Source organism: Chiloscyllium punctatum, chromosome 41 (genome assembly GCF_047496795.1).
Source record: "Chiloscyllium punctatum isolate Juve2018m chromosome 41, sChiPun1.3, whole genome shotgun sequence".
NCBI classification, from domain to species: domain Eukaryota; kingdom Metazoa; phylum Chordata; class Chondrichthyes; order Orectolobiformes; family Hemiscylliidae; genus Chiloscyllium; species Chiloscyllium punctatum.
The window spans coordinates 27,037,449-27,051,439 of NC_092779.1; the positions used below are offsets into that span (position 1 = coordinate 27,037,449).

At 42.0% G+C, this 13,991-nt stretch overlaps 1 protein-coding gene across 1 annotated transcript in view; it reads left to right on the plus strand.

Moving 5' to 3' along the window:
• The window catches only part of LOC140465126 (nucleotide-binding oligomerization domain-containing protein 1-like), a 41,764-nt gene that overhangs the window by 24,458 nt on the left and 3,315 nt on the right, over window positions 1-13,991 (plus strand). Inside the window, exons 8-9 of the mRNA XM_072560991.1 lie at window positions 70-153; window positions 7,170-7,253. Coding sequence (XP_072417092.1) covers window positions 70-153; window positions 7,170-7,253 — 168 coding nt within the window. The remainder of the gene's footprint in view (window positions 1-69; window positions 154-7,169; window positions 7,254-13,991) is intronic.

Here is a 13,991-nt window from a genome sequence, read left to right on the forward strand (position 1 = left end):
TATATATATATATATATATGCTGTGAATTGTCTACAATTTGCTACCTTTTAATTTTTTTTTCCCCATAGTCTTGCAGGAAATGGCATTTCCACAGAGGGAAGTAAATATTTAGCTGCCTCATTGGAAGACAACAGATGCCTGAAGACACTCTGGTATTATTTTTATTGTGTACTTTGGAATTAAGCCACCAGTTCAGCTGGAATGGAAATCTCTTCCCAATGATCTGTCATGCACCTCAACGCATGAATTGATGCTCAAGTTGTCAGGCTCACTTAGTGGACAATAGGTCATGCTGATGCAACGTAAGGTAGTGTTCCAAAACCTGATCAGAATCTCACCATTGTAGTGAGGTGAAAGGAGCTATCTCACACAAAGGAACTTTCTTCACCATACCCCTCTTAAAAAAAACTCAAGGCTAGATCAATTGGAAATTTTAAAACTCAAATGGATTTTTTTATTCACTCCTGGGATATGGGCATCGCTGGATGGCCAACATTTATTGCCATCCTTAGTTTCCCTTCAGAAGGTGGTGGTGAACTGCTGTATAGTCCACCTACTGTAGGTAGACTCACAATTCCCTTAGCGAGGGAATTCCAGAATTTTGACCCAGTGACAATTAAGAAATGGAGAAATATTTCTAATTCTGGATGGTGAGTGGTTTGGAGGAGAACTTGCAGGTGGTGGTGTTCCCATGTGTCTGCTGTCCTCATCTTTATAGATAGAAGTAATTATGGGTTTGGAAGATGGCGTCAAAAGATCTTTGGTGAATTTCTGCATTGCATCTTGGAGATCCTACAGCACTGCTGCTCCTGAGCATTGGTGATGGAGGGAATGGATGTTTGTAGATATGGTACAATCAAATGGACTGCTCTATTCTGACTTGTGCCTGTAGATAGTGGACAGGCTTTGGGGAGTCAAGAGATGAGTTACTCATTGCAGTATCCCAGCCTCTGCTCTGTTCTTGTAGCTCTTGTAAATTAATGTTCAGCAAAGACATTAAAGAACAGGCCTGAGGCCTGGATAGTCTACACTGAGTTTGATGTTCCTCTTGTTTTTCTGGTTGTTCCTTGCCTGACCCGCTATTAAAATCATCTATTAAGAAATATTTGCCAAAAATTCCTGGATTATTCTTTAGTGTAGGAGTGGGTTAAAGATAATCTGCTCATGTTTTTTGTTTAAAAATTGATTTTTTTCTCTTTCTCTCCCAGAAATTATGTGGGGGTGTTATGGGGGTATTACATGCATGATGCTACCACAGGAACATAGAAAATAGGAGCAAAAATAGACCATCCAGCCCTTCAAACCTGTTCCAATATGATCATAGCTGATCATGTAATTCAGTACCCTGTTCCTGCTTTTGCCCCATACCCTATGATCCCTTTAGCCTGAAGAAATATGTCTAACTCATTGCAAACATTCAATGTTTTGGCCTGAGGCAGAGAATTCCACAGGCTCACCACTTTCTCAGTGAAGAAATTGCTCCTCATCTCTGTCTCACAATCTTTAGATTCTGATCCTTGGATCTGCACTCCGAGGTCATCTGGAACATCCTTCATGCGATGACCCTGCCTAGTTAGAACATAGTACAGCACTGTATGGGCCCTTTGGCCCTCGATGTTGTGCCAACCTCTTATCCTAAATGAGGATCAAACTAACCCACGTACCCTTCATTTTACTATCATTCATGTGCCTATCCAAGAATCGCATAAGTGTCCCTAACGTAACCGACTCTACTACACTGCTGGCAGTGCATTCCACACACCCACCATTCTGTGTAAAGAACCTACCTCTGCCATCTCCCCTAAACCTTCTTCCAGTCACCTTAAAATTATGCCCCTTCATGATAGCATTTACGCTTAGGGAAAAAGTCTCTGGCTATCCATTCTGTCTATGCCTCTCATTAACTTGTACACCTCTATCAAGTCAGCTCTCATCATTCTTCGCTCCAATGAGAAAAGCCCTAGCTTCCTCAACCTTTCTTCTTAAGACATGCCCTCCAGTCCAGGCAGCATTCTGGTAAACTCCTCTGCACCCTCTCTAAAGCTTCCACATCCTTCCTATAATGAGGCGACCAGAATTGAACACAATATTCCAAGTGTGGTCTAAGCAGGGCTTCATAGAGCTGCAGCATAACCTCATGGCTCTTAAACTCAATCCCCTTGCTAATGGAAGCCAACACACCATATGTCTTCTTAACAACCCTTTCAACTTGGGTGGCAACTTTGAGGGATCTATGGACGTGAACCCCAAGATCCCTCTCCACACTAACAAGAAACCTACCTTTAAACCTGTAATGTGCATTCAAATTTGACTTTCCAAAATGAATCACTTTACACTTTTCCAGGTTGAACTCCCTCTGCCACTCATTAGCCCAGTTCTGCATCCTGTCAATGTCCCGTTGCAACCTACACTCTACCCTATTCATAGCTCTAACTACCTTGGTGTCATCAGCAAACTTACTAATCCACCCTTCCACTTCCTCATCTAAGTCATTTATAAAAATCACAAAGAGCAGAGGTCCCAGAACAGATGCCTGTGGATCAACACTGGTCACTGAGCTCCAGACTGAATACTTTCCATCTACTACCAGCCTCTGTCTTCTATGGGCCAGTCAAGTCTGCATCCACTCAGCCACATTTACCTGTATCCCATGCCTCCTTACTTTCTGAATGAGCATACCATGGGGAACCTTATCAAACGCCTTGCTAAAATCCATTTACACCACATCCACTGCTCTACACGCAATGTGTTTTGTCACATCTCAAAGAATTGAATAAGGCTTGTGAGGCATCACCTGCCCCTCAAAAAGTCATGCTGACTGTCTCTAATCAAACTATGCTTTTCCAAATAATCACAAATCTTGTCTCTCAGAATCCTCTCCAATACTTTGCCCACCAACGATGTAAAAATGACTGGTTTGTAATTCCCAGGGTTATCCCTATTCCCTTTCTTGAATAAGGGAATAATATTTGCCATCCTCCAATTGTCTGGTACTACTCCAGTGGTCAGTGAGGATGCAAAGATCATCGCCAAAAGTGCGGCAATCTCTGCCCTCACTTCCCATGGTAACTTTGGGTATTTCCCATCTGTCCCAGGAGACTTATCTATCCTCATGTTTTTCAAAATTTACAGCACACCCTCCTTCTTAACATTAACCTATTCGAGCATATCAGCTGACTTCACAACTGACAAGTTCCCTTTTACTCGTGAATACTGAAGCAAAGTATTCATTAAGGACCTCCCGTACCTCCTCTGACTCAAGGCACAAGTTCATTCCACTATCCCTGATCAGCCCTACCCTCACTCTGGCCATCCTCTTGTTCCTCACATAAGTGTAGAATGCCTTGGGATTTTCCTTAATCCTACCTGCCAGGGCTTTTTCATGGCGTCTTCTAGCTCTCCTAAATCCATTCTTCAGTTCCTTCCGAGCTACCTTGTAACCCTCTAGAGCGCCGTCTGATCCTTGCTTCCTCAACTTTATGTAAGCTTCCTTTTTCCTCTTAACTAGATGTTCTGCATGTCTTTTCATCCAAGGTTCCTTCACCCTCCTAACCCTTCCTTGCCTCAGTGGGACAAACCTATTAAACACTCACAGCAAGTGCTCCCCAAACAACCTCCACATTTCTGTTGTGCATTTCCTTGAGAACATCTGTTCCCAATTACGCTCCACAGTTCCTGCCTAATAGTATTGTCATTCCCCCTCCCCCAATTAAATACTTTCCCATACTGTCTGCTCCTATTGCACTCCATGAGTATAGTAATGGTCAGAGAGTTATGTTTAATCTCAACGAAATGCTTTCTCACTGAGAGATCTGACACCAGATCTAGTTTGTTGCCGAGCACCAAATCTAATATGGCCTCCCTTCTAGTCAGTCTATCTACATATTGAGTCAGGAATCCATCCTGGACACACCTGATAAAATCGGTTCCATCCAAACTATTTGCACTAAGGAGGTTCCAGTCAATATTAGGAAAGTTGAAGTCACTCATGATAACAACCCTCTTACTTCTGCACCTTTCCAAAATCTGCCTCCTAATCTGTTTCTCAGTGTCTCTATTGTTATTGGGAGGTCTATAGAAAACTCCTGCTCCTTTCCTGTTTTTGACTTCCATCAATCATGACTCAGTAGACATACCCTTCTCGATGATGTCCCTTTCTGCAGCTGTGGTACTATTCCTGATTAGCAATGCCACTCTCCCACTTCTTTTACCACCCTCCCTATTGCTATTGAAACACCTATCCCTGGAACATCCACCAATCATTCCTGCCACAATGATATCCAAGTCTCTATAAAGGCCACAACGTCATACCTCCAATTACTGATCCATGCTTTAAGTTCATCATCCTTATTCCTGACACTTCTTAAAATAGACACACTTCAACCCATCACACTGACTGCAACTTTGTCCCATCAACTGTCTATCCTTCCTCACAGACTCTCTGCATGCTGCATTGCCTATTCACCAGCTACCCCATCTTCTGATCTGTAGCTCCGGTTCACATTCCCCTACCAAACTAGTTTAAACCCTCCCAAAGAGCTCTAGCAATCCTCCTGCCCTGGATATTGGTGCCCCTCCAGTTCAGGTGCAACCTGTCCTCCTTGTGCAGATCCCACCTTCCCTAAAAGGTATCCCAATGATCCACATCTCTGAAGCCCTCCCTCATACACCAGCTCTGCAGCCACGTTCTATTCAAATATTATAGGTTTCTGTGATATTCTCCCTCATTCTTCTAAACCCCAGTGTATGTAGGCCTAACTGATCCAGTGTCTCTTCATATGTCAGTCCTGTCATCCCAGGAATCAGTCAGAGAAAAGCTTGTTGCATTCGTTCCATAGCCAGAACATCCTTTCACTGATACAGAGACCAGAACTGCTCACTATACCCCAAAGTGTGGTCTCACCAAGGTCCTGCACAATTGCAGCAAAACATCCCTGCTCTTGTATTCGAATCTTCTCACTATACCATTTGTCTTCATGACATACACAACTGATAGGCAATGCTTGCTTCTCTGGCCTACTTTCTCCTTGGAAAAGTGAAAGAAGATACATAAACCAAAGTGGCTAACTTGAGGATCAGTGAATAAAGCAAGTTGTTATACCTTTAAGCTCCATATCCTCGGCCTCTAAAATTGCAGTGTTATGTCCTTTACTGGTATATGTAGCAGTACAATGGTTGGGCTATTCACGAGTGAAATCAGGAATCATTTCTTTCACAGAAAGGGAAGTAGGAATTTGGAACACTTGTCCTTCTCAAGGTTGTGTTGCAGATGACCAATTGAAATTTTCATGGCTCAGGTCAATTAATTTTTGTTAGGTAAGGGGTAAGTTCAGAGTGGAAATTGTGTGCTGACTCAGCTCCTTGTTTGGATTGAGAAACTGTACAAATGTCTGTCCTAGCCTGGTGTAGTCATGTGACCTCCATCATGAGACAGACAGCTTAAACTTAACTTCAATAAAGTTTGTTTCACATTTGAAACATGGTGCCAAAAGTAGTGAATGTCAATAGCTGGAATAAAAAAATCACAGTCACTGCTTTATCCAGTGGCACTGAAAGAGGAAACAAAAATCAAAGATCACAGTGTAAACACTGCTTATAGAGTCATACAGCAGAGAAACAGACCCTTCAGTCCAATTCATCTGCACTGACCAGCCATTCCAATCTGACCTCGTTCCACTTGCCAGCACTTGGCCCACATCCCTCTAAACCCTTCCTATTCATATACCCATCCTGATGCCTTTTAAATATTGTAATTGTACCAGCCTCCACCACTTCCTTAGACAGTTCGTTCCATACACGGCACCACCCTCTGCATTTAAATCTTTCCCCTCTCACCTTAAACCTCTGCCATGTAGGTTTGGACTCTCCCCCACCCTGAGAAAATGATCTTGGCTATTCATCCTATCCATGCCCCTCATGATTTTACAAACCTCTACAAGGTCATCCTCCAGCCTCCGAAGCTCCAGGGAGAATACCTCCAGCCCCTCCCTATAGCTCAAACCGTCTAGTCCCAGCAACATTCCTGCTCTTTCTCAATTTCAACGAAATCTTTCCTTTTGAATTGCTACCAGAATTATATGCAGTACTCCAATAGCAGCCTCACTAATGTCCTGCACAGCCACAACATGACATCCCAACTCTTATACTCAGTGTTCTGACCAATGAGTGCACATGGAACAACCACCCTCTTCACAACCATGTCTATCTGCGACTGCATTTTGAAGGTCTCTTTGTTTGGCAAGATTCCACTGGGCCCTACCATTAATTGTACAAATTCTGCCGTTGTTTGCTTGGCTAAAATGCAACACCTCACATTTATCTAAATTAAATTCCATCTGCCATTCCTTGGCCCATTAGCCCATCTGATCAAGACCCCATTGTATTCTGAGGTAATCTTCTTTGCTGTCCACTACATCACCTATGCTGGTGTTGTCTGCAAACTTGCTAGCCATACTTCTATATTCACATCCAAAATGTTTATATAAATGACAAAAATGCAGAGAACCCAGCAAATCCTTGTAGCACACCATTGATCATAGGCCTCTAGTCTGAAAAACAACCCTCCACCAGCACTCTTTGTCTCCTAACTTCAAGTCAATTTTGTATACAATTGGCTAGCTCCCCGGATCCCTTGTGATCTAACCATACTAACCATTCTACTGTGCGGGATCTTGTTGAACGCTTTGCTGAAATCCATATAGGCAATGTCCACCGCTCTGCCTTCCTTAATCTTCTTTGCCACCTGTTCAAAATAACTCAATCAAGTTAGTAAGACACAATTACCCACGCACAAAGCCATGTTGACTATCCCTAATCAGTCCTTGACTTTCCAAATGCATGTCACTCTTGTCACTCAGAATCCTCTCCAATAACCTATCCACCACTGATGCAAGGTTTACCAGTCTATAGTATCTTTGTTTTTCCTTACAGCCTTTCTTAAGTAATGGCACCACATTAGCCAACCTCCAGTCTTCCAGAACCTCACCTATGGCTATCTCAGCAATGGTTGAAAAGTGTGGTGCTGGAAAAGCACAGCAGCATCCAAGGAGCAGGAGAATCAATGTTTTGAGCATAAGCCCTTCATCACATTAAATACTCTCATCACCAAACCTCAATTAACCACAGCTGAATTTGGTAATATTCTGGAAATGTAACTTTTCTAAATTAGGCTCACAGCAAACAAACTGGACGATGAAGCAGTGAAGTGGTTCGGAGATGTGCTGAAAGTAAACAGGAGCCTACAAACCTTATGGTACGTAATTCAGAAATGTTCAATATGTTTGTCTCGTTACATAATTTCGTAAAGGCCTCACTGTGACAGGGAAAGACTTTTTTTGATAAAGCAAGAAAAGTCTTGCATTTGTGTGGCACCTTTTGGGGCCTTAGGGCACTCCAAAATGTTTCACAGCAAGAAGATCATGATTAAATTGTTGGAAATGGAGTGCTCAGTACAAACTTGCCACCACTAATGGGGATTAGAGTGAATTAGGTGTGAAAATTATAAAAGGTAATTGAATTGTAATAAGACACCATTTGTTTCAGCTTGCTATTGCACTCAGTGTACTTCATTGAGGTATCTAAATCCTTAACACATGTTTTTGCCTGAAATATTCAGATTTCTTAATACGTTACAATCAGCACCTTTAACTTGACTTTAACACCAACTGTTAGCTGATTAGCACTATTTTTAGCTCATTTTTAGCAATTGGTCAGTTAGATTATGGTTATTGTAATTGATTAGCCCAGACCTTCAGTCAGCATCAATGCTGAGCTCATTGACACTGTCCATGAAGATTTCTGCCACTCAACTCTTTTCATCCATACCTTCAAATCCCAAAGGATTGGTGCAGCCATCCCTGGACAAATTCATTGAAGTTGACCGAGAAGGGCATGCCCTCTTTCTGCAGTACTAGATTTAAGGATCCAAATCTTTCCATGAGAGAATAAGTTAGTGAATGGTGAGTGGGTGAATCAGTCTGTGAGTAACAGACATGGATAAGTGATTAAAGTAGGTTGGTGGGTGAGCGACTGCTTGCATTGGTGACCTGCAGTCTCCTTGCACCACCTGGAGGTGGTGTTCCTACAGTCAAAAAATGTAATGCTTCCTTTAGGGCAAGGAGTCTGTTATACCCACTTGATCTGTTCAATACGACACTGCAGACAATGGTGTGATTGAGTTCTAAACTGTACTCTACAAATGTGAGATTGTTTCACGCAAGAAGGCAGTGAGAGACAGTCAATAGATGCTCACTCTGCTAGCAATCCACACATTATATGAGAATTTTACAACATGTTAATTCTCGCTCACCAATCATAATGCAATTTCACTGTTTATCTTTGAACAACTTCAGAGATTAAGGAATTGGTTAAAATTAAATCTGATATTTCCAATAATTGAAATACCATTAGCTATACAGTTTAATGGATTTGTTCTCTGAAACTAAGTTGTCTGTTTAGTTCCCATTGAAATATGTGGTATAGTGTATTCAAGGAACAAAATGGGTATATACAGTAAATACATACCGAAGCCACAGACAAAGTTCTGGAGGAATATAAAACATGCTTGAACTACTCAGTGAGAATTGTCAGGCAGCATCTTTGGACACAGACACAGAGAAATAATACGTTGGTCTTCTGTAAAGAAATAATGCATTTGAGCAGAAATTATTTTTAACAGTTGGGCATCAGTTTAACTCAGTTGGCTGGATTGTTGGTTTACAAAGCAGTGTGAGGCCAACAGTGTGGGCTCAATCCCCATCACTGGTTTAAGGTTACCATGAAGGACTCTTCTTCTCAATCTCTTTCCCCACCTGAGGTCTGGTGGCCCTCAGATTAAATCACCACAGACACTTCTGTCTAATGAGAGAGCAGCCCCTATGATCTGGTAAGACTGTGGGCAACACAATAACAATTTTTAATAATTATTTTAATGTTCAGGTTAGACACATTTTTTCAGATAGCAAATTCCAAGAAATGTTTAAGTGGAGATATAGTCTTGAAGTATAGAATTTATGTTATTGTTAAGTTCAAATATATAAGAATTATTCATGCATGTCTTAAACCTTCTTAGTTTTAGTACACAGAGCATGTATCTGTAATTCACTTTTTCTTATAGTTTGATTGGCTGACATACATTTTAGTTTAATTGCCCTTTACTTTTGTGTGTAATTATCCTTGATAACAGAACAATACAGATTGTTCTGAAAAAAATAAATGCTGGAGATCGCAGCAGGTCAGACAGAGAGAGAGGAAGTTAATGTTTCTCATCTAGATGACTCATCATCAGAGCTGGTTCCTATACTATAGACTGTTCTATCCCTTTTGTTAATCTGATTTTAACAGATTTTAAAAATGTTTACACATAATTTCTATACAGGCTCTTCTAGGTATCGTTATTATAAACTTATTTAAATAAAGCTGTACAACCATTTCATGTTCATGAAGTCTAACTTTTGATCTCCAACTTAACATATGTAAGAAAGTATTAGATTAATTATTAAATTTCATCAGTTTCTAATAAAACCAATAAAAATATGAATATTGTGAATTCAAAATCAGTCCTTGTAATTAAAATAGAGATGCAGGGCTAGGCGATGTATTATACCTGTCTGATATGGGAGCTGCTGAACTCCATCTCAGTGGTTAGCACTGCTGCCCCACAGCATCAGAGACCCGGTTCGATTCCAGCTTTGGGCAACACTATGTGTGGAGTTTGTACATTCTCCCAGTGTCTGCATGGGTTTCCTCCCACAGTGCAAAGATATGCAGATTAGGTGAATTAGCTATGCTAAATTGCCCGTAGCATCCAGGGATGTGTAGGTTAGCTGCATTAGTCAGGGGAAATGTAGAGTAATAGGGTAGGAGAATGGGTCTGGGTGGGATAATTTTCAGAAGGTCGGTGTGGACTTGTTGGGCCAAATCTGAAAATGTGTTGCCGGAGGATCGCAGCAGGTCAGGCAGCATCCAAGGAGCAGGAGAATCGACGTTTCGGGCATGAGCCCTTCTTCTTCCTGAAGAAGGCCTCATGCCCGAAACGTCGATTCTCCTGCTCCTTGAATGCTGCCTGACCTGCTGCGATCCTCCGGCAACACATTTTCAGCTCTGATCTCCAGCATCTGCAGTTCTCACTTTCTCCTTGTTGGGCCAAATGACTTGTTTCCACACTATAGGGATGATTCTATGATGCTTATGATTCATAGTGACCACATCTGTAACAAGGGTTGGTTGCTTGAGGAATTCTGGCTCAGAGTTAATGGCTGGAGTCTGAGCTTTCAACACTGCCACACTTCAGTAGAAGCAGAGCTACCTGGATGCTGTATATTAGACCTTAGATTAACTACCTCAGATTTAATCAGTGATCAGGGACAGGATGGCCTGACTAAGAGAGAGAAGGTAGAGGGATCCAGAAGGTAGAGCTGAAGGAACCTTAGCCCTCGAGCTTGTCAAACAGGTCTGAGATTCCTGTTCCCTGTGTGAATGAGAGCAGAGGCTGTGGGGAGGATGTGCAAACTGATCATAGCACTACGGTACTGACAGCTGTTCAAGAGAGGGGAGAAAGAAAAATGTAGTCGTAAGTGGGAATTGTACAGTCAGGAGAATAGACACTGTTCTCTCAAGCCAGGATTGAGAGTTCTGAAGGCTGTGTTATCTGCTCAGTGCATGGCTTCAGCATATGTTATTTGGGCTTCAGAGGAATTTGGAGTGGGAGGAGAAAGATCCAGTTGTCATGTTCCACATACGTACCAGCAACATAGGCAGAAAGAGGAAACAGGTTCTGCAGAGTGTCTATGAGTAGCTAGGGGCTAAATCACAAAGCAGACCCAAAAAAGCTAATAATCACTGGATTTTTACTTGAGCCATGAACAAATTGGCAGAGAGTAAACAAGATTAAAGACATAAATGCATGGTTTAACGATTGCTGTGGGAGAAATGGGTTTGAATTCATGCAACATTGGCATCAGTACTGGGGAAGCAGGGAGCTGTTCTGATTGGATGGGCTCCACTTGATTCATGCCAGTACCAGAATCCTGGTGAACCATGTAACTAGGGCGATGGATAGGGTTTAAACTAAATAGTAGGGGGTTGGGTACAACTGCATAGAAAAGTCTGGAAACAATTAAAGTTGTGGGGAGGGCTCAGCAAAGGTTATTAAAATTTCCAGAACAAGTAAAAGAAGTATGGAAAGAGTCAGGAATCTAACTTCAGGCCCAGTAGATAAGGGGACCAACTACGAGACTGAGGGTGTTGTACTTAAGTGCATGCTGTATATGAAACAGGGTAAATGAGTGTGTAGTGGGGATTAAAGTTGGCAGCTACAATGTTGTGGGTATCTCAGAGGCATGGCTGCAAGAGGATCAGGGCTGGGAACTAACTATCCAAGGATACACACCCTATCAAAAGGACAGGGAGATGGGGAAAGGGGGATAGGTTGTCTTGTTAGCAAGATATTAAATTAAATCAATAGTAGGGAGGGATATAGAGTCAGAAGGCATAGAACCTGTGAGGGTAGTGTTGAGAAACCACAAAGGAAAAAATGACCCTGATGGTGTTATGTACAGACCTCCTAGCAGCAGGCAGGCTATTGGGAAAAGAATAAATGCAGAGATAGAAAAGAAATGCACTTTCAGATTAATCATGGGGGACTTCCATATGCAGGTGAATGGGGAAAGTCAGGATGGTGCCGAATCTCAAGAAAAGGAATTATGTAATGTCTACAAGGGTTCTTTAGAACCCACTAGGGGACAGGCAATTCTGGATTTGGTGATGTATAATTAGGCAGACTTGATTAGGGAGCAAAAGGAGAAGGAACTCCTGGGAGAAGTGACCACAATATGATACAATTCATCCTGCAGTCTGAGAGGGGAGACGCTGGAATCAGATATAATCACTAGAATACCCATAGTGTGGAAGCAGGCCATTTGGACCATCTAGCCTATACCGACCCTCGGAACAGCATCCCAACCAGACCTACCGCCCCATCCTATCCGTGTAACCTCACATTTACCATGGCTAACCATCTAGCCTACACATCCCTAGAGACCATGGATAATATAGCATGACCAAACCACCTGACCTGCACATCTTTGGACTGTGGGAGGAAACCGGAGCACCTGGCAGGAACCTATGCAGACTCCACATAGACAGTCACCCAAGGCTGGAATTGAACCCGAATCCCTGGTGCTGTGAGGCAGCAGTGCTAACCACTGAGCCACTGTCCTGCCCTTTTCCCACCTGGAATTACCTGGGTCTGGATGGACTACACTCCAGAGTTCTGAAGAAGATAGCTGAGGAAATTGCAGACACATTTTTGGTGATCTTTGAGGAATCATTGGAATCAGGGAGGACTGAAAAATGACTAATGTAACAACCCTGTTTAAGAAAGGAAGAAGGCAGAAGCTAGGAAACTATTGGTCAGTTAGCCTGACCTCAGTCATTGGCAGAACTTTAGAGTCCATTATTAAGATTGTGGGTTAGTTAGAAGTGCATCGTAAAATAGATCTGTGTTAGCACAGCTTAGTCAAGGGGAGGTCAGGCCTGATAAATCTGGTAGAATTCTTTGAAGACACAATGAGTAAGTTAGAGCCAGTGGACGAGGTCTATTTAGATTTCCTGAAGGCATTTGACAAGGTACCAAACTTGCTAAATAAGAGCCCATGGTGTTAGGTGCAGGTATGAGTAGAGGATTGGCAGAAGGCAGAAAGTAGGGACAAAGGAATCTTTTCCAGGATGGCAGCCAGTAGTTTGGGGTCAGTGTTGGGACCACAGTTATTCACATTACGTATTTACTATCTGGTTGACGGAATTGATGGCATTGCTGTCAAGATTGCAGCTATCGCAAAGATAGATGGAGGGTCAGATAATGTTGAGGAAGCGGGGAGGCTGTAGAAGGAATTGGACAGGCTAGGAGAAGTGGCAGATGGAATATAATGTGAGAAGTGTGAAGTTATGCATTTTGGTAGGAAGAATAGAGGCACAGACTATTTTTATAATGGTGAACAACTTCAGAAATGTGAAGCACAAAGGGACTTGGGAGCCATTATTCTAGATTCACTTAAGGTTAACATGCAGGATCAGTTGGGAGTTAGGAATGTAAATATAATGTTAGCATTCACTTTGAGAGGGCTAGAGTACAAGACCAGAGATATACTGCTGAGGCTGTGTAAGGCTGTGGTGAGAATACATTTGGAATATCGTGAGCAGTTTTGGGTCCCATTGTTAAAGAAAGATGTACTGCCACTGGAGGTGGTCGGGAGAAGTTTTACTAGAATGATCGGAGATGAAGGTTTAGTTGTATGAGGAGCAACTGAAGGCTCTGGGTCTGGTAGTGATGGACTTTAAAAGGATGAAGGGTGATCTGATTGAAACCTACAGAATACTGAGAGGCCTGGATAGAGTAGATGTAGAGAAGCTATTTCCACTAATATGAGAGACATGGACTAGAGAACGCTGCCTCAGAGTGAATGGACAACCCTTTGGAAATGAGATGAAGAGGAATTTCTTCAGTCAGACGTGTGTGAAGCTATGTAACTCGTTACCGCAGAAGGCTGTGGAAGCTAAGTCACTGAGTTTATTTAAGACAGCAATAGATAGGTTCTTGATTAGAAAGGGGATCAAAGGTTATGGGGAGAAGGCAGGAGAACAGGGTTGAGAAACATGTCAGCCATTAATAATGGCAGAGCTGACTTAATGGGCTGAATGGTCTAACTTCTATATCATCTGGTGTTATGGTCTTAAAAGAAAAAATAATTATTATAAATATTCAAGTATGTGTACAATGGAACTTCATGTTTCAGTGGCATTTTATCTACTTCCTGGCTAGTCTCTTAATTATATTGTTATTGTTATTTGTATTGTACCAGTTATTATTGGTACACTGTGACCTTGGTCCATGGTTTCTAGACTTAACTTGAATTGTAACATTTTTACTATCAAGAAGCCACATTTTTAAAATGGTTTCCTTCAGCTATTTCAGTTTCATCAATAAGTTTTA